The following is a 19704-nucleotide window of genomic DNA, read 5'->3' as shown; positions in this document are numbered from 1 at the left end:
TGGCTCTGGGCTGGGGGGATAAACTCAGCTTTATTTCAGAGTTAAAGCACAGATTAACACAGGCTGGGCAAGGACTGAGCCACAAAGGCTCCCTCCAAACTCTCCGGGTTGGTTTTGTTTGTTCCGTGGGTGCTGAGCGGTGCTGAGGGTTTCAAACCCCCGTGCTGGCAGCGAATCCTGGTTCTGATCCAAGAATTTATTCCATCAGAGTCTGGATGCAGCCCTGGATGGGAACATGAGGCTGGAAAGAACTGGGACAAAGGAGCTCTGTGGTGTTTCATGGGATGCAGAGCGGGTGATTGGGGCATTGTCGGCGTTTGTGAAACCCAAGAGAACTGGAAACAAGGGGGAAGGAGGCTCAGCCCACCCTGCTCCTGCCAGAGACCCTCCCTGGGCAGGGTTTGATTATTCCAAGTGCAGAACTTCAGGAACTCTGTCAGAGTTTGGTTATTCCAGGTCAGAACTTCAGGAACTCTGTCAGAGTTTGGTTATTCCAGGTCAGATCTTCAGGAACTCTGTCAGGTTTGGTTATTCCAGGTCAGAACTTCAGGAACTCTGTCAGAGTTTGGTTATTCCAGGTGCAGATCTTCAGGAATTCTGTCAGGGTTTGGTTATTCCAATTGCAGAACTACAGGAACGCTGTCAGAGTTTGGTTATTCCAATTGCAGAACTACAGGAACGCTGTCAGAGTTTGGTTATTCCAAGTGCAGATCTTCAGGAATGCTGTCAGAGTTTGGTTATTCCAAGTGCAGAACTTGAGGAATGCTGTCAGAGTTTGGTTATTCCAGATCCAGAACTTCAGGAATGCTGTCAGAGTTTGGTTATTCCAGATCCAGAACTTCAGGAACTCTGTCAGAGTTTGGTTATTCCCATTGCAGAACTTCAGGAACTCTGTCAGAGTTTGGTTTTTCCAAGTGCAGATCTTCAGGAATTCTGTCAGAGTTTGGTTATTCCAGGTGCAGAGCTCTCTACAAAACCTTTTCCATTGGGAGGGCTCTGGGCTTTGGGGCGCCCTGGGTGCATCAGCACAGCAGGAAGAGAGGAACAAAACCCAAATCCCAGCGCTGGGCAGGCTGGAAAAGGCTTTAAACCCTCTCCTCCTGCATTTACATAGCAAGCAGAGAGAGCTGGTGAGCAGCTGTGCTTGCAGCCATCGGCACCCAACCCAAATAAATTCAGTTTTTATGAGTTAAGCATGGAAATGAAAAAGAAAACTCAGCATTTAAATAGAGCAGCTGAAAATCCCCCGCTGAGGCAAATGTTGATTCAGCTCTGGAGAGTCTCTGCTGGCACCAGAGCCTTTATTCACCATTGAGGGGAGCTGGCCTGGGCAGGAGTCAGCGCTGGGCCCCAGGCGCTCAGCAGCCTCTGCAGGGAGAGCCTGGGGAGCTGTGAGCAGGAATTGGGAGCTGGGATTGAGAGCAGGAATTGTGAGCAGGGATTGGGAGCAGGAATTGTGATTGTGAGCAGGAATTCTGTCCTTTGGCTCGGGCTGTGCTCTTGAGGGACCCTCAGGGAGATATTTAGGAGGAAATAATAATAATAATAATAATAATAATAATAATAATAATAATAATAATAATAATAATAATAATAATAGTATCATCTCATGGAGATATTGAGGAATTGTGTGCAGGAATTGTGTCCTTGGCTTGAGATATCAGGGAGATATTTAGGATAATAATAATAATAATAATAATAATAATAATAATATAATAATATAATAATAATAATAATAATAATAATAATAATAATAATAATAATAACAAAAATATCATCATCTCAGGGAGAGAGATAGAACCTTCTAAATCCACAAGTGAGATCCATCATTTCCTCCTTTGTCCTACAGGCCCAGGACACACCACGCTGCCAGAGGGGATTCCTCTCCCTGGGCTCAGCTGCAGTGGTGACAGGAGCATTTCTCCTGCACTGAGGAGCAGGGACAGCCCTGCTCTGTCACCCTGAGCATCTCAGGAGGCAGCAGGGTGACTGGCAGGACCTGCACAGTGCAAACACAATGAATTCCACCCTCCTGGCTGGTAATTCCTTCCAGCTCCTGCTTCCCCCGGCCCTGGGGCTGCTGCCACAGCAGGGCTGAGCTGCAACCTGGAAAATCCTCGGTCAACACCCATTTAATGAAGTTTGGGATAATCTCTGAGCTGTGGGTTCGGCCTTGTTGGTGCCTCAGAGTGTAAAATATTAATTCTGTCGGGCATAGCAGCAAAAAAAGGAAGTGTTTAGGTAGCTGGAAATCCTCCAGGCAGGTGTGGAGGGGAGCTGGGGAGTGTCACTGCCGCCTCCTCCTCGGTGACAAATGGGATTCAGATTTCTCAGCTGTCAGGGCTTGTTCCTCTTTCATTCAGTGGGCTTGAAAATGGGGTTTTTAAAATGTTCCCTCGAGTGGACAGAGAGCTGCCATTCCCTGCACTGGAGTGAGGCGCCAGGAGGGGATGGCACCTCCTTGAGGCCTGATGGGGAAAGGGGACACCTGAAATCTGCAGGGGTGATGGGGAAAGGGGAAATGTGCAGGGGTGATGGGGAAAGGGGACACCTGGAATCTGCAGGGGTGGGGGGAAAGGGGACATCCAAAATCTGCAGGGGTGATGGGGAAAGGGGACATCTGAAACCTCAAGTGTGATGGGGAAAGGGGAAATGTGCAGGTGTGATGGGGAAAGGGGACACCTGGAATCTGCAGGGGTGGGGGGAAAGGGGACAGGAGAAGCAGCAGGAGCTGGGGGAGGCAATTCCCACCTGGAAACTTGGGATAGAGAGGGGAGCAGCAGCAGGAGCCAATTTCCACCTGGAAAGTTGGGATGGAGAGGGGAGCAGGAGCTGGGGGAGGCAATTCCCACCTGAAAACCTTGGGATGGAGAGGGGAGCAGGAGCAGGAGCTGGGGGAGGCAATTCCCACCTGAAAACCTTGGGATGGAGAGGGGAGCAGGAGCAGGAGCTAGGGGAGGCAATTCCTACCTGGAAATCTTGGGATGGAAATGGGAGCAGGAGCTGGAGCCCATTCCCACCTGGAAAGCTGGGATGGAGAGGGGAGCAGGAGCAGGAGCTGGGGGAGGCAATTCCCACCTGGAAACTTTGGGATGGAGATGGGAGCAGTAGCAGGAGCCCATTCCCACCTGGAAAGTTGGGATGGAGCAGCAGCCAAGCCCATGGTGAGCCACGAGGTACAAACCTGAGCCCTAAAATTCACCCCGAATCCTTTTCTTATGCATGAACTCAGAGCAAAGCTGATATTTCAGCATTAGCAGCAGCTCTCCCTGCACCTCCTCTCTGCTTCTGCTCGTGCTGGAGCTCTCAGGAGTTTTGGGATCTTTTTGTTTGCCTTGCTTTTGTTTTGGGTTTGGGTTTCTTGGGTAATAAAAGGGCAGCTGTTGTGCTAAACGATTGCTGATAGTTTACTGTTACTGCACTATTACTGCTGAGTGCTCTGCAGAGGTTTGTGAAATACTCTGAAATATCTTTATCACATCATATATGCATCTATTTAAGATTTAAATGTGTTGTATCCAGCGCTGCTTTTTCAAATGTTTAACACAGATTCTGACGTTTTAATGGAGTGCTGTAGATGTTCCCAGGAATGTCTGCCTGAGCTCCACGGGTTTATTTACAGCCAGGGCTTTTAATGGAAATGTAAAATCATCTCTCTTCTGGGCAGGCATTCCACTGCCAGCACATCAGCACAACATGAAACCCACATAAATTCAAAAGCTGTGAGGACTCCACAAGCAGGGAGAGCCTGTTTTACACGGGTTTGTGTATTTATGGGGCTGGCACAAGGTGAAAAACGCCAGTCACTTGGCTTTAAAATGTTAAAAGTTTAATATAATAAAATGGTTATAAAAATAGTAATATAATTAGAGTAATAATAATTGGATTAGGACAATATGAGACAATAGAAACAAAGAGTTACAGACAGTCTGGGTTCCTCTTTCTGGGAAAAATAAGCCCAAAAAGGAGCCACGTTAACGGAGGATTAACCCTTAAAGCCACAGCCTGTTGCACATTCACACACCTCATCCATGGGGCATCAATTCCATCACACACAGGATTCTGTCTGGGCAGGGTCAGCTCCTTCCTCTGAATCCTAAGCCTGAGTGAGGTGGGAAGAAGTTTGTTTTTTATGATAAGAGAGCAGTAAATTCTCTTTCTCTGAAAGCTTCAGGTATCCTGTGGCTGCTGTCTCAGAGTCTTAAAAAAACCAATCTTACCTAGCACAGTTTCTATTCTAACATTATCTTATAACCTAAAACTGTATTTAACACACTACTTAAAAAAATTAACACAGCATCACTTCCTAACACAACACATCTAATATTCATTTGAATAGTTGTGAAAAGCCAACCATGAAATTCACATTTTTCACACACATGGGCAGGATAATGGGGCTGCAGGAAAATGTGACAGTGTTCACAGGGGTGCCAGGATGAGGGAGGAGATGAGGATCTGACTCCATGCTCAGAAGGCTGATTTATTTTTTTATGATCTAGATAATATTAAAACTACACTAAAAGAACAGAAGGAAGGATTCCATCACAAGGCTGGCTAAGAATAGAAAAGGAATGAGTTCAGGTAAAGATTTAAATAGAAATGTTCAGGTAAAGATTTAAATAGAAATGTTTTATCTTCTTTAAAATGTTGACTCAGTTTAAAGTTGGGAAAGACAATTGGCTTTGGTTTGATGTTGGGGGAAGAATGTCAGGGAATCCTAAATATCCATTTGTGGGGTTGTGTTCCTCGCTTTCAGGGCCAAGGGAAGGAGAAGATTCTGGGGAGTGGGGCCTCCAAGGGGGAATTTGGGATGAGGAATTTGGGATGGGGAATTTGAATTGGGGAATTTTGGGGTGAATTCAGATCTTCATTTTGCAGGGAAAAAGGCAGAGAGTGTGACAGCATTCACAGGGGTCCCAGGATGGGGGAGGAGATGAGCATCTGACTCCATGGTCAGAAGGCTGATTTATTATTTTATGATCTAGATTACATTAAAACTACACTAAAAGAACAGAAGGAAGGATTCCATCAGAAGGAAGCTGAGAATAGAAAAGGAATGAATGACAAAGGTTTGTCTGTGCCCCAGCCAGTCTGGACAGCTGGGCTGGGATTGGCCCTTGATGAGAAACAACCACAGAGCCCAATCCCAGCCCCACCTGCTGCACCCACAGCAGCAGAGAATCTTTGTTTGCATTTGGTCCTGAGGCCTCTCAGCTCCTCAGGAGGGAAACCCCAAGGAAAGGATTTTCCATAAAATGTGTTGGTGGCAGTAAAAGAGCCCAGCAAAGCAGGCTGAGTGTCCCAGCTCTGGTGAATCCTGCTGCAGTCAGAGAGGGCTGGGATTGCTCAGTGCAAACAGCTCCATTTGGCCAGGTGCTTGTGGCTCTGCAGCAGCAATATTTGCTATTTGCTTTGCTTTTCAGGGATCTTGGTTACAAGTCCAAGAAATGTGATTCGTTTCTCACCGGAGATGTTTCACTCTCAGCAGCCAGCCTGGGTATCTGCAGCCTCTCATTTGTGATTGATCTGATATTTAGATTGAGCTTTTAAGAGCAAATTTGTAAAATTTTAGCTGCTTTTAAGAGCAAATTCATAACTTTTATAGTTTTCCATTCAGCAAAGACTGAGAGCTGTCATGGCTATCATGGCTCTCTCAATGTACAGGACATGCTGGTCTGGACTGATTCTATAACCAGGGTGTCTAATGATGTGTCAGCCTCTTTATTCTATAAAACTTGGCCTCAGGAATTTTTTTTTTTGAAAAAAATAAATCTCCATTTTGCAATTCCATTTATTTTGTGTGCTGTTACACCTTCAGTCCCACTTTTCCCTTCCTCAGCTGCTGCTCCAGGTGTTCCTGTTGTGGGATTTTGTGGGATTTTGTGGGATTTTCTGACACCCCTGTCGAAGGGAGGAATGATGACTCTCACTCCATGCTCTCAGAAGGCTGATTTATTATTTTATGATCTATATTATATTAAAGAATGCTGTACTAAATTATACTAGAAGGCTAAAAAGATAATAATGAAAAGCTCGTGTCTCTTTCCAGAGTCTCTTTGGCCATAATTGGCCAAAGAGTCAAAAAAATTCACAGAAATGAATAAAACAATCACCTGTGGGTAAACAATGTCCAACCACATTCCAAAGCAGCAAAACACAGGAGAAGCAATCAGATAATTCTTGTTTTCCTTTTTCTCTGAGGTTTCTCAGCTTCCCAGGAGAAGAAATCCTGGACAAAGAGGATTTTTCCAGAAAATGGGATGGTGACAGGATTTCTCCTGGCAGCAGGGGGATTTGGGGTGGTTGGAGCTCCAGGAGGGGTCAGGGCTCCCCAGGGTGGAGGGCAGAGCTGCTCCTCCAGCCTGCAGCTGCTCCCAGCCCTGGCTGGCTCCACTGCCACCCCAAGGTCCTGCTGGACACTCTGGACTCCTCTCTGTCCTCCTGAACGGGGTAAATCTGTCCCCCCATTTGTCCCCTCTGTCCCTGCCCCAGTGTCCCCAGTCAGTGGCACTCCCAGCCCTGCTCCCACCCCTCAGCAGCATCTCCAGGTGCCTCTCCCGTTGATTTTGTGCATTTTGCAGCCCCTGGGGGCTCTTCAGTCCCTGCCCATCTCCCCTTTATTGGACACAGCCCTCGGATGAGGGGCAGGCAGGGGAGCTGTGCACGGGGTTTTCTTCCAGCAGAAAAGAAATGTTTGTTTTCCTTCTGAGATTTGTGAATAAATCAATACAGCCAGGAGGTAGCGAGGTCATGAAATAGAAATGCTGGAGCAAAGCACTTCTGAATTAGATTGCTAAACTGAAAAGAAAAAAGGAGGGAGATAACTTTGTAGTTCCCCTGAATAGATAATTCCTTTTTCTACAGACATGTGCTCTGGGGCCTCGCTGGGTTTGATGTGCTGCTTTGCAGCCCTGGCTGTTTTCTCTGGCCCTGTTGCCAGAAATGGTTTTAATTTTGAATGCTTGAACATGAAAGGAGAAGTTGTGAGACTTTATCATGGTGTTTGTAATCACGGGGAAGATTGTGTGAGCGAGTCCTGCAGGGATTTGGGAAGTTCACAGCCATGGAGGTGGGGACTGAAGCAGCTGGAGGCCCCACCAGTGGTGACACTGAAATGCTTTCATGGCTGGGGGAATGTTCTGCCTCTGGGCACAGAGATCAACACTTCTTTTAATTGTAAACAGCATTAGAGGAGAAAGCAGGAAGGCGGGAATCTGGTGCCTGTTGCATTGAGTACTGAGTGACACAAGTGTCACACATTTGTTAGCTAACAATTGCATTTCTGAAGGTGTGGGGTTAAACACTGCTCCCAACGTGGGCAAAAATGGGATTCCTTAACGAATCTAAAGGTGCTCAGTGACCTCTCAGGTCCCCCCCTACCCAGGCTGTTCTGTGACTCCTGTAAGATCTCGGGGTCTCTGCTGCTCACAGTGACCCCCAGATGTGTCACAAAGTCTCTTTTCCCAGCCCAACAGTTGAAGAAGGAGTCAGAGCTCTTCAGTTCTTGTTCTCAAGGTTGTTTATTGTTTGTTATCTAGAAAATTCTTTCTCCTGTCCAGCCAAGCAGGTCAGTCAGAGGCACACTGACACCCTCAGGGCGGTGTTATCTTTTTATACTAAAAACTCCATGTACAATATTTACCATCACTTCCCAATCCCCATCACCCCTGTTAGACACTGAGCTTCTACTCTAAACCCACCCAAAAGTGCCACCATCACCCAGAAGGTGGAGGCCAAGAAGAAGAAGGAGAAAGGCTGGACAGGCCCAGATTCCTCCATCTTGCCCCCTGAACCCCCATGCTAAAAACCCCAAAAATCCATTTTTCACCCTGTGATAAATTCACTGCCATTCTACTCAAACTTTCATGGCTTGTAATCCTTCATAGAAAGGTTGGTAATTGTTTTTTCCAAGGGTTGATCAAAGGCCCAGGGGTCTGGGGCTCTGTGCCAAGGTCTCTGAGCCCCCTGGGCAGGGGCTGGAGCCCTCCAGGGCAGCCAGAGGGATTCCCTGGGTTCCTGAATTTATCCCATCTGAAGGCTGCTAACAATAAGGAGCATTGTCAGGTATTGCTGATCCCCCAGAGCACCAGGGAACGGTGAAATTACAGCCTTGGAAGGCTTTGGTTTCAATTCCTGCAAGCTTCCTGTGATGTTCTCCTTATCTCCAAGCATTCCTTCGTAAATGTGGTCCTGCCTATCAGGACAGGCAGAACCTGCAAACATCATCCTTATCTGAAGAGGGCTTTTCAGTGTCAGAACACCTTAATTACTGCCCAAATATCACTGAGAACCAGTTTCAAAGGAGATCCCTGGGTTTCTCTGTCTCCTTCAGTTCAGAGACATTCAGCAAAACAAAGGTTGGGGCTCAGCTGCACTGCTGAGCTCTGTAGGGGACAGGAAAAGGTTTTAAAATCATAGAAAATTCGGGGAGTTGGAAAGAAAGTTAGGCTTGATAAATCCTGGTAAGAGCTGAAATGAGAGATGGGAGACTCCAGGTGGGTCTCCAAAATGCAGTTTGTTGTATACAAAATGAGGTTTATTGTATACAAAATGCAGTTTATTGTATCCAAAGTGCAGTTTGTTGTACACAAAATGCAGTTTGTTGTACACAAAATGCAGTTTATTCCATCCAAGAGGTTCCAGCAGTCCAGGGCTGGGGTGGCAGAGCTGTGCCCACAGCTGTCAGCTCCAGCTGCAGGCAGGCCTGGAGTCCTGCATCCCTCATTGCGGCTCTCACCAATGGCACCCCACGTTGGGCGCCACTGTCAGAGCCCGAATGAGAGATGGGGCACTCCAGGGGCTCTTCAAAATGCAGTTTGTTGTGTACAAAATGCAGTGTATTGTGTACAAAATGCAGTTTATTGTGTACAAAATGCAGTTTGTTGTGTCCAAAATGCAGTTTATTCCATCCAAGAGGTCCCAGCAGCCCAGGGCCGTGAGTGACAGAGCTGTGCCCACAGCTGTCAGCTCCAGCTGCAGGCAGGCCTGGACACCCTTTGGGTTTGGTTACAGTGCATTATTTACTTTTCTTTGCTGAGCATCTTCATGCAGCTGAACCAATCTATCCCTGAACTATTGTCTCTAGCCAATCATAACTCCTGTAATTCCCACATTCGTGTCACTGTTCCCCAATCACTAAAGTCAGAACATTGCAGTTTAAACTTGAAGATGTTTTTCAGGTTTCTTACAGTGATTTGTAAACACAAATCCACCATTCCTCTCAGATGTAAATCAATGTTTAGACATAAGAATCAGGAGAAACTCTGGCAGGGGTTTGAGGGGGATCATGAGAAATCCAGGTTTGGATGAAATCAGTGTCTACAACAGAACAATGTAAGTTTAATAATTGATATGTAAATTATATGACAATGGAATATAAAACATGTTCGGCTCAAAACCATGTCAGAGTCAGATTTGGGTCTGGTCCCCTGACTCCCAGAGCTCTCCAATAAAAGCACCTGCATTAATCCTGTGTTTCTAAACACTAACACAGGGACAGGGGTTTGAGCTGCACAGGATCCTTTATCTCTGCTCACCCTCCCATAACCGAAGTCAGGCCCTGTGTGTGCCCTGTCCCACTGGGGAACTCCCACCCCTGATGACCTTTGGGGTGATTAATGCTGATTTGTCCATCATTTGTGTGTGGAGATAAAAAACAGAGCTCCAGTTAATGGCAGACGTGCCAAAAATAGGAATAAAGATAAACTTATCTGGGATCTGATGATGTCTTCACCAAGCAGACAAGGTACCATTAGCAGTGGCATTTTTAGCAGTAGCTCCTCATCCCAGGGATCCGAAATAGCCTGGCTGAGTCAGCTCCTTGCCCACCTCTCCCACTATAAATTGATGCACACGTCCAGGCTGTCACCTCTCCCGTTATACCCATCCCAAACCTGATTTTAATTGAGTTTTGACTCACCCCCTCCCATGCTGGCCTGCTTTCCCTCCCTCTGGGTCTTTGGGATTTCAGAGAATGAACCCTGACTCAGTTCAGGTTTCAGCATGAGAGGAACAGGGATTTGTGTTCCCAACCCAGCTGTGGGGCTGCTGGGAGATAAAACCAGCACTGGGAGAGAAAAGGAACCATGGGAAGGATTCCACTGATTGGGGAATGGAAAAAGAGATTTGATTTTACAGATAAACTTCAGGGTTGATGAGAAATGAAACTGGACATGGAAAGGTGGAAGAAACAATGGGGGAAACCCCTAAATTCCATAAGAATTAAAAATGAAAAGGGAGGGTTCTGCATTAGAGGGCAATCCTTGGGATCAGGTGTTCTGGGGAGTCTGAACCTCTCAGGTACCTCAGAAATGAGGAAAAACCCCTAAATTCCATAAGAATTAAAAATGCAAAGGGAGGGTTGTGCATTAGAGGGGAATCTTTGGGATCAGGTGTTCTGGGGAGTCTGAACCTCTCAAGTACCTCAGAGATGGGGAAGGAGGGAAGGGAAATGTGGCTGGAAATTGGGATAAAAAGGGAGGCTGCATCCTCCAAACCTTGGAGAGACCCCAGGGGATGCCCCATGGCCTCTGCCTGGGTTGGAATAAAGCCAAAGGGCTCCTCTGTCTCCTGTTTGGGCACAAACCTCTGCTGTTTGGGGGTTAATTTTTCTAACAAGCACCTGCTAACATTTTAAGCTTTTCATGTAAGGCTGGAAGGCTTCAGACTTGAGGAGTGCCAAAAGCCTCAGTGCAAGTCCGGAGCAGCCTGCACAGCTCAGGGTCAGCTCCTCACCTTACAGAACCAGACCTTAAAAATAAAAGCAGAGTTGCTATTTTCATAAGAAATTGAGAACAAGATGAAAAAAAAAAACAACAAAACCAACAGAGACAGGCATTAGCAAAACAAGAGGCAAATTCCCAGAGCTCCGAGGAGGAGCTGTGGCCACAAACGAGGATTTCTCCCCTTGCTGGGGGAGGTTTGGGCAGCAAACCCTCCCTGCCTGCCCTGCAGTGGGAAAAACCCCCCAGAAATGGGCATGGGCAGCACTGGAGGTCTCAGCTGATCCCTGAGGCCACCACCAAGTGCATCCCCTCAGAGCAGAGCCTCCTCCAGCTGATTTATGGGTTAGTCAGCGTGTCAGATCCCTGTAATGAGATTATATATTCAACCTAATGAAGGAAAAATATGCTTACCAGCCTGGTGTGACAGAGCTGCGATTAAATGATTCAAGAGCAGAGTTCCCTCGGTGGATTAATTTAAAAAGAATGCAGCAGGTGCAGCTGACCTGCTCAGGCTGTTGTGAGGGGTTCTGCTGCAGGATTAATGGCTTGTGATGGTGTTGATAAAATCACAGGAATAAAGGCAGGGAGGAGTGTGTGCAGCCCTTGGGTTCGTGTTAAACCCCTCAGAGACTCGTGCTGGTGGAGGCTTCCCCTCCTGGTTTGAGTCTCAGGGTGGAGAGGAGGATGAAAGTGTGACAAGGGGGGACCTTCCCTGCCCATCCCCATCCTAATTCCAGCTGCAACAGCGAGGAACATTCCTCCAGACTGAATTTTCCTCCATGCTAGAGGAGGGTGAGGAGGTTTTTGCTGCTTTTCCACCTGAAAGAGAGAGGAGAACACCACCATGGAGTGGAACAAGAGCCCTTTGTGCTGTCCTGAGTCACCTTCCCCATCTCACACCCTGAGCTTTTACCCGGGGTCAGGAAGCCATTGGTTGTCCCCTGAGGCGGAGCTGGCACTGTCACTGCCTTCTCTGGGGTGTGGGTGTGTCTTGGGCTGGCCATGGGAGACACAAGCTGTGTTTAAAGGGCAGCAGAAGATAACCCCAAAGCAGGGACAGGAGGCCCTTTGTCCCATATCCCAGAACCCCAGAATCCCAGAATCCCAGAATCCCAGAATGATGAGGTTGGAAGAGACCTCTGAGATCATCGAGTCCAACCTGTGCCCCAACACCTCACCCAGACCATAGCACCCAGTGCCATGTCCAGTCTTTGTTAAACACATCCAGAGATGGTGATTCTGCACCTCCCTGGGAAGAGCATTCCAGGGCTTTATTATTCTTTTTGGTAAAATTTTCTTCCTAATATCCAAATTATTGGTCTCTTCCACCGGGCAGCACTGACAGAACCAGAGGGCACAGTCTCAAGGTACAACAGGGAAGGCACAGGTTGGATATTAGGAAGAAAATTTTACCAAAAGAATAATAAAGCACTGGAATTCTCTTCCCAGGGAGGTGCAGAATCACCATCTCTGGGTGGGTTTAACAAAGCCTGGACATGGCACTGGGTGCTGTGGTCTGGGTGAGGTGTTGGGGCACAGGTTGGACTCGATGATCTCAGAGGTCTCTTCCAACCTCATCACTCTGGGATCTGTGACACCTTCCATGACGTGGCTGGAGGCTGTGTCCTCTGCTTCTGTCAAAGAGACCAACCCCACCTGTCTGCAATCTCCCCTCAGGAAGTTGTAGAGAGCAATAAGGTCACCTCTGAGCCTCCTCTTCTCCAGGCTAAGCATTCTGCTGACCTCCCGAATTATCACCGTGCCCACAAGGGCTGGGAGCTGCCTCTTGTGTTAAATCTGGCTGGAATCTCAAACAAGGTCACCAAAAAAGCCGAAAATTCAGTCCCAGGTCTTGGGATGTTTGAATGTCCATCAGAGCGACTGGTGAGGAGCTCTTAGTGGATAAGCTGTATTTTTCAGGGAGTTCTCTAACTCCCACAATCTGCCCAGGCTCTGGGGGGGTGAGCTGATTTTACTCAGATAATGCCATAAGCTGGTCTGTGGTAATTGCTTTCTGTAACTGGGACAAATTTATGATGATGCTAATTGGGCTGCTGCCACCCAGGGAGGGGCCCAGTTAATCCCTGGTGCCCTGGAGCTGCAGGTCCTGATGTGATCAGACCTCCTTGGAAACCAGGGAGGGAGGGATAATTCTGGACAGATTGAATTTCAGAGGAAAAAAACCAAACCAACAGATCTTTTTCTACAAACTTACAGCATTTTATAGCAGGTTTAAGGTCTGGTTCCAGATCATCAGACTAATTCTTAAAAGGAAAAGGATTTTAATTCTGGTATAAGCAACTTGGTGACCTCCACGGTGGGGGAAGCGAAGCTCTGAGGAGTTTGGAGTTGCTCTTCAGACACTGCACTCCAGACCCCATCACTCATCCCAGCAGGGAGATGTTTTAGGTTCTTGGCTGCTTTTATTTTCCCTGGTTGCTTTGTGAGTGTTTGTGTGGGGGCTGAAGTTTCCCAAAGGTTACATCCCTGCCAGTGACAAACATCTTTTGTCATCACGACTCCTTTAAATGTATTTTTATCCCACAAATCCATCCCTTGGTTCTCCATCTTTGAGAGCCTCCATCTGCTGAGGCAGAGCAGGGGATGGCCTTGGATAAACCTGGTTTTCTCAGGGAAGGGGGGCTGGGATGAGGGCAGTATTGGCAGTGCAATCCTCCCTGACAAATCAGCGTTTGATCTCACGTCCCAACACTTTGGTGTTTATGTTCTGTCTGCTTAATGTTCTCCCTTTGCTGGCATCATCATTCTTTGAAATGCATGGTTTAGTGTAAATGTTTTAATGTTTCCTGCTCATCAAACCCCACATTCCCAGGCTCGTGTGCTCCCTCCAAGGGTGAGGCTGACAGGAACGGGGCCCTTGAGCCCCTCTCCCCACCCAGAAATCCCCTGGCCTGAGGAGAGTCAACATTTACAAACACACTTGTGAAATAATGAACTCGGGGAATGCTGGCTGTGTTTGTCATTTCTCTGCCCATTTCACTGCACATAAAGTGTGCTCAGCATCGAACTCCTGTCACTTGATTTATGCCCGTGTGGCTGCTCCATAATTTAAATTGAATTCCTAATTTCTTTGCTGAAACCGCCTCGGATAATTACTGTTAAGGTTAACTGCAGAAGGGGAACTGAACAGCCAGTGGATTAGTTGGTGGTTCTGTGTCTTCAGACCACAGGGAAAGGGGACGAAATCCAGGAGATTTTGTCCAGGGAAAGGTCTGGCATGGCTGGAACTCCCAGGGATTTGTCAGGAAGGTCTGGCAGGCTGGAACTCAATCCCAGGGATATTGCCCAAGGAAGGGTTTGGCAAGGGTGCAAAAGTTCTGGCATGTCTGTAACTCACTCACAGGTATTTTGTCCAGGGAAAGGTCTGGCATGGCTGGAACTCCCAGGGATTTTGTCCAGGGAAGGTTTTGGCATGGGTGGAAAAGGTCTGGCATGACTGGAACTCCCAGGGATATTGTCCAGGGAAGGGTTTGGCATGGGTGCAACTCACTCCCAGAGATTTTGTCCAGGGAAAGGTCTGGCATGGCTGGAACTCCCAGGGATTTTGTCCAGGGAGAGATTTGGCTGGAACTCCCAGAGATTTTGTCCAGGGAAGGGTCTGGCATGGCTGGAACTCCCAGGGATTTTGTCCAGGGAGAGATTTGGCATGGCTGGAAAAGGTCTGGCATAGCTGGAACTCACTCCCAGGGATTTTGTCCAGGGAGAGGTTTGGCATGGGTGGAAAAGGTCTGGCATGGCCGGAACTCCCAGGGATTTTGTCCAGGAAAAGGTCTGGCATGGCTGGAACTCCCAGGGATTTTGTCCAGGGAAAGGTCTGGCATGGCTGGAACTCCCAGGGATTTTGTCCAGGGAAAGGTTTGGCATGGCTGGATTTAGCCCAGCTGCTTGGTCCCTGCTCCCAAGCTGTGCCCAGGCTCCTGCAGGCACAGGGGAAGTGTCCCCTGGCTGGGAGGGAGGGAGGGTTGGATACAGGAGGACAGAGAGATGGCCAAGGGATCACAGAGCTGGAATCTCCCCCATTTTCAGTGTGAAATGTGTGGTGCTGAGCCTCGCCCTCGGGTAACTCACATTGGCACAGATGTGTCAAATCATGATTTAATTCCACAGCCACCATGTGGGATGAGGTGCCCCAGACCTGGAGCCTCTTCCAGGTGAGTCTGCAGCCCTTGGCTGGGATGTGCAGGGCTGGATCCATCCCAGCAAAGCCGGGAGTGCTGCTGTGGAGGGGAATCTGCTGCCTGGCACCAAACGTAATTGGCTCTGATGGTCAGCGTTTGCAGATTTGTTTAGGAACTGGAAAATGTACAAATTGCAGCCCATCTGCGCAGAGCTGAGTGCTAATGAATGCCTGCAGCTACCACAGCCATAAGCTCATTACCACAAAGTTCCAAGTCCTTCCACAAGTTGCTAAACAAGGTTATCCATCTGAACGGAGTGGAGAAGGGAGTTTGACTGCAGGGCACAGCCAGAGCTCCTCCAGATCTAGAAAAGCTGTTAAAACAGCCCCCTGCTCTTTGGTCTTTTAATAGAATCTGTTGATTTTATTTCTATTTTTAATTTTGCTCTCCTGTGACAGCAGCTTGCCATGCCTTAACTACTTTCTGTTAATGTTTCTAGAGGAAAGGCGCCTCACGGGCGATTCCTGGGCGTGCTCAGAGATGTTGGGTGGTGAACTGGAGAAGATGGATTGGAACACATCGTACACAGCATTTCAGGGGGTTTATGGACCGTGGCAGCAAACACTAATGGCCTCTGTTCTCAGGGTGTTTGTGTCAGCTGGGAATCTGTGATGATGACTCGGCTCTTCCTCTATGTGCCGTGTCAGGCAATTTCATCTTCCTGTTTCTTCACAAAAGGAGTGGGATTGATAATGCTTATTATCTGTCTTATAGAACTGGTAGTCATCCAAGTGTTTGAACATCCAGTGCATGGTGCAGCAAGATGTAAAAATATTGTTGGGAGAATTTCCTGTTCTCTCTCAGCTGAGATTTTATTCCACGTTTCTTGAGGAAAAATCAGCTTTTCTGAGTTACCGGCCAAAGGAAGCATTTCCCCACCCAATTAATGAGGTCATGAGGTGCCTTTGGCCTGCTCCATGTTTTCCTGTGCTCCTCCCCACCAGGTGGAGTGGCTGAAGAACGAGGAGCCCATCGATTCCAACCTGGACGAGAACATCGACACCAGGGCCGACCACAACCTCATCATCCGCCAGGCACGCCTGTCCGACTCGGGCAACTACACCTGCATGGCTGCCAACATCGTGGCCAAGAGGAGGAGCCTGTCAGCCACCGTGGTGGTCTATGGTCAGTGGCAGGGCTGGGGGGCAGAGGTGGCTGTGCCCTGCTTTGCTGTGTGCTGCTGTCGCTGCGCTGATTCCAACCTGGCGCAGGCGGGATCACCCAGCCGTGGTGTTCCATGGTTTGCTCCGTCTCATCCCTTGAAAATGTAGGGTTTGTCCCAAGCCTGTGATCCTCCCCTGAAGTATCACGGATCTGTAATCCCACTGGCCCAAGGTTTATTCTGCACCCACTTTGAATCTCCTGTCAAGCTGTGCCAGGGAGGTCAGAATCTCTCTTGGCTCTTCGCTCTCTTGGCCCTGCTCTCCCTCTCTCCTCCTTCCCCCCTTCTCCCTCACAAACCATGCTGCTCCTGGGGGTGGCACCCCCAATAATTAGCACCCTCAGAATCCGTGTGGAGTCTCCTTGCCTGCCTGCTGCTACCAGCGAACATCCAGCTTAGGGGGCATCCCCAGGGACCCCCCAAACCAACTGCTACACCCAGCCAAGCCCTTCCCATGGGATGGGTTTGGGTTTGGTTCAAAGCCCCCCAGTCCCTCAGCCCTCCCATGTTGGTGTTTTGCAGTGAACGGAGGCTGGTCCTCGTGGACGGAGTGGTCGAGCTGCAACGCGCGCTGCGGGCGGGGCTGGCAGAAACGCTCGCGCACCTGCACCAACCCCGCGCCCCTCAACGGGGGAGCCTTCTGCGAGGGCATGTCCGTGCAGAAAATCACCTGCACCTCCCTCTGCCCCGGTGAGTCCCTGCCCAGGGAGGGCTTCGGGGACCTCAGCTTTCGGTGGGAAGCAGCAGCAGGGAGTTGGGAAGGGAGGGGGAAATGCGGCCGTGTTTTGGCCCAGCCTGGTGTGGGTGTGGTATGGGAGAGAGTGTGGGTGTGGGTGTGGTTTTGGGTGTGGGTGTGGGTGTAGTGCCAGGCACCTGTGGGCAGGCTGGATCTTACCCTGTGTTAGGAAAATGAACCCCCAAACAGCAGAGGTTTGTGTCCAAACAGGAGACAGAGGAGCCCTTTGGCTTCATTCCAACCCAGGCAGAGGCCATGGGGCATCCCCTGGGGTCTCTCCAAGGTTTGGAGGATGCAGCCTCCCTTTTTATCCCAATTTCCAGCCACATTTCCCTCCTCTCTTTCCCCATTTCTGAGGTACTTGAGAGGTTCAGACTCCCCAGAACACCTGATCCCAAAGATTCCCCTCTGATGCATAACCCTCTCTTTTCATTTTTAATTCTTATGGAATTTAGGGGTTTTTCTTCCCCATTAATGTCTAATTTCATTTCTCATCAACCCTAAAGTTTATGGTAAAAGCAAATCTCTTTTTCCATTCACCAATCAGTGGAATCCTTCCCATGGATTCTTTTCTCTCCCAGTGCTGGTTTTATCTCCCAGCAGCCCCACAGCTGGGTTGGGAACACAAATCCCCCGTTCCTCTCACCTTTGGCACCCCCAAAACCCTGCCAGGACAGCTCAGAGCTCAGGGAGAGAAATCAGGGACTTGGGTGGGGGTCTGGGCTTAGTGCAGAGAGGGGGAACTGATGTTCACAACACCAGAAAGAGAACCACAGAAACCTGAGCTGAGAACTTCGTTAAGAGCATTATTTATCCTGCGAAAGTTTGCTCAGGAGTGTATTAGAGATGGAGTTATGGAGGGGAGAGACGAAAGCAGCGCTGCTGCAGGAGCTGCTGAATGTGTTTGCCCCGGCAGTGGACGGCAGCTGGGAGGTGTGGAGCGAGTGGTCGGTGTGCAGCCCCGAGTGCGAGCACCTGCGCGTGCGGGAGTGCGCCGCGCCCGCGCCCCGCAACGGCGGCAAGCACTGCGAGGGCCTGAGCCAGGAGTCCGAGAACTGCACCGAGGGGCTCTGCATCCAAGGTGAGCTGCCAGGGGCTTTGGGATGGCCTGAGGGGTGGGCTGAAGGCCAGGGAACCTGCGGGGGTGGGGCTGCTGTGTCTGAGCTACTCCCGTGAAAATGGACTTGTGTTAGAATATTTACCAATATTGCAGATGGGAGGTGCCTGAGCTTGTCTGGCCTTGGTGCTGAACCAAAGAGCAAGTGTTTCACCCCAGGGACATTTTTGGCCATGGCTGGGTGGTGTTTCACCCCACAGACACTTTTGGCCATGGCTGGGTGGTGTTTCACCCCACAGACACTTTTGGCTGCCTGGGGCTGCAGTTGGGCACGTGGGGACAAGTCCAGGCGTGCAGGAGCTCTGGGGGTGCTGGGATGGAGCTTCCTCCCGTGCAGGGGCCGCTCCTCAGGTTTCCCTCTGTGGAGAAGCTTTAGGGCCATGGGGAAGGGAAGGAGTCGGTTCTGCTGGAGGGTTTGGATCCAGAGCTTTGTTCTGGCCCACAGCCTCTGAACCCAGCCCCAGCTCCAGCAGAACTCCTGAGCCCGTGGGTGCTGCTCCTTTTAACCCCGGGGAGAGGGCAGGGAAGGGGCAGGGAGCCACCAGCCAGGGACAGGAGGGGACGTCTCAAGGGACAGAGGACACCTGGATGGCCCAGTGCCCCCGGGGGCAGAGGGCATCCTTTGGATCTGCCAATCACTGGAGCCCTTCTGGAATGCCAGGACTGACAGACAGTGCTGGGAGGGGAAGGGAGAGGTGACTGACACAACTGGGAGGGAATTATCAGGGGAGGGACCCAGGGTTCTGAGGTAAACCCTGAAATCACAACTCAACAGAAGTGGTTTTCCGGTTTTCCGTGCGGAGTTTGAAATTTTCCAGGATTTGTGGTGTTCGTTCTCTGCCTGTGAACGATCAGGTGATGCCAAAATCCCAAATCCAGGGGGTCTGCAGGGCACAACTCCAACCTCCATAACCAAACGTGCTCCTCAGCCTTTCCTTGCAAGCAAACGGGCAAAGCCCCCCTGGAGAGCTGCAGGTGCAGGCGCCGGTCAAGGTCGGAGTTTGTTCCTTTTGCTGCCTTCAGCAGGAGCTAAACCCAGGCAGATCTGCAGCTCCCTGGGAAAGGCTTTGCCCTTCACCAGTGTCTGGGAAGCAGCTGGCACTGGGAGGCTGCTGCTGTCCCTCCTCTGCACGGGGAGCCAGGCAGAGCAGCCCTGCAGCTGCGCAGGGAGGAATTGTGAGTTATCCCTGCCCTGAGCCTCCCCTGTCCCTGCGGAGGGGCTGTCACCTTGTCAGGTGGAACAGCAGCCCTGGGAGCCATCAGGAGTGCCAGGGCTGGGAGATGTAAACAAGGATGTGTCTGCTCTCTGTAGTGCTGTGTTCAACCAGCCCTCTGTCCTTGTTTCTATGGTTCTGCGTTGCCTTTTCTCTTATAAACAAAATGAACTCTCTTTTTTTTTTTTTTTTTTTTTTTTTTTTTTTTTGCCCTGGGATTTTAATACATTCCCAGTGGCAGAGAGCATCCTGTGTATTTATTCAGGCTTCAGAGATAGCTGAGCTGAGGGCTCCAATCAGATTTTGCTGGGGTTTGGAGGAAGGGAACACTCAGCACTCTGGCTGTGGATCCCAGCACTTAAAATTCCCAGGGCTACAGAGCAGCTCCAAGGTATCCAAGGACAGAAATGTAATTTAATTTTTTTCTTCCTTCCTTGTGTTTTAAGAAAGAAGAACCAGAGAGGGTCTGGGAGCATTCACTCAGCTCTTGGGGACTGTGCTGATCCTGGGATGTTTCCTGGGCTGTCCCTCCTCCCTGACAATGCCGAATTC

General features: G+C 49.5%; 1 protein-coding gene across 1 annotated transcript in view; it reads left to right on the top strand.

Moving 5' to 3' along the window:
• UNC5D (unc-5 netrin receptor D) overlaps positions 1 to 19704 on the top strand; it is an 88762-nt gene that overhangs the window by 37195 nt on the left and 31863 nt on the right. The window contains exons 5-7 of the mRNA XM_050982757.1: positions 15868 to 16048; positions 16608 to 16775; positions 17738 to 17902. Of these exons, the coding sequence (XP_050838714.1) occupies positions 15868 to 16048; positions 16608 to 16775; positions 17738 to 17902 (514 nt within the window). The remainder of the gene's footprint in view (positions 1 to 15867; positions 16049 to 16607; positions 16776 to 17737; positions 17903 to 19704) is intronic.

This window comes from Serinus canaria, chromosome 22 (genome assembly GCF_022539315.1).
Source record: "Serinus canaria isolate serCan28SL12 chromosome 22, serCan2020, whole genome shotgun sequence".
NCBI classification, from domain to species: Eukaryota; Metazoa; Chordata; class Aves; order Passeriformes; family Fringillidae; genus Serinus; species Serinus canaria.
Note: the sequence above shows the minus strand (reverse complement) of the source record. Positions and strands in the feature narration are given on the sequence as shown.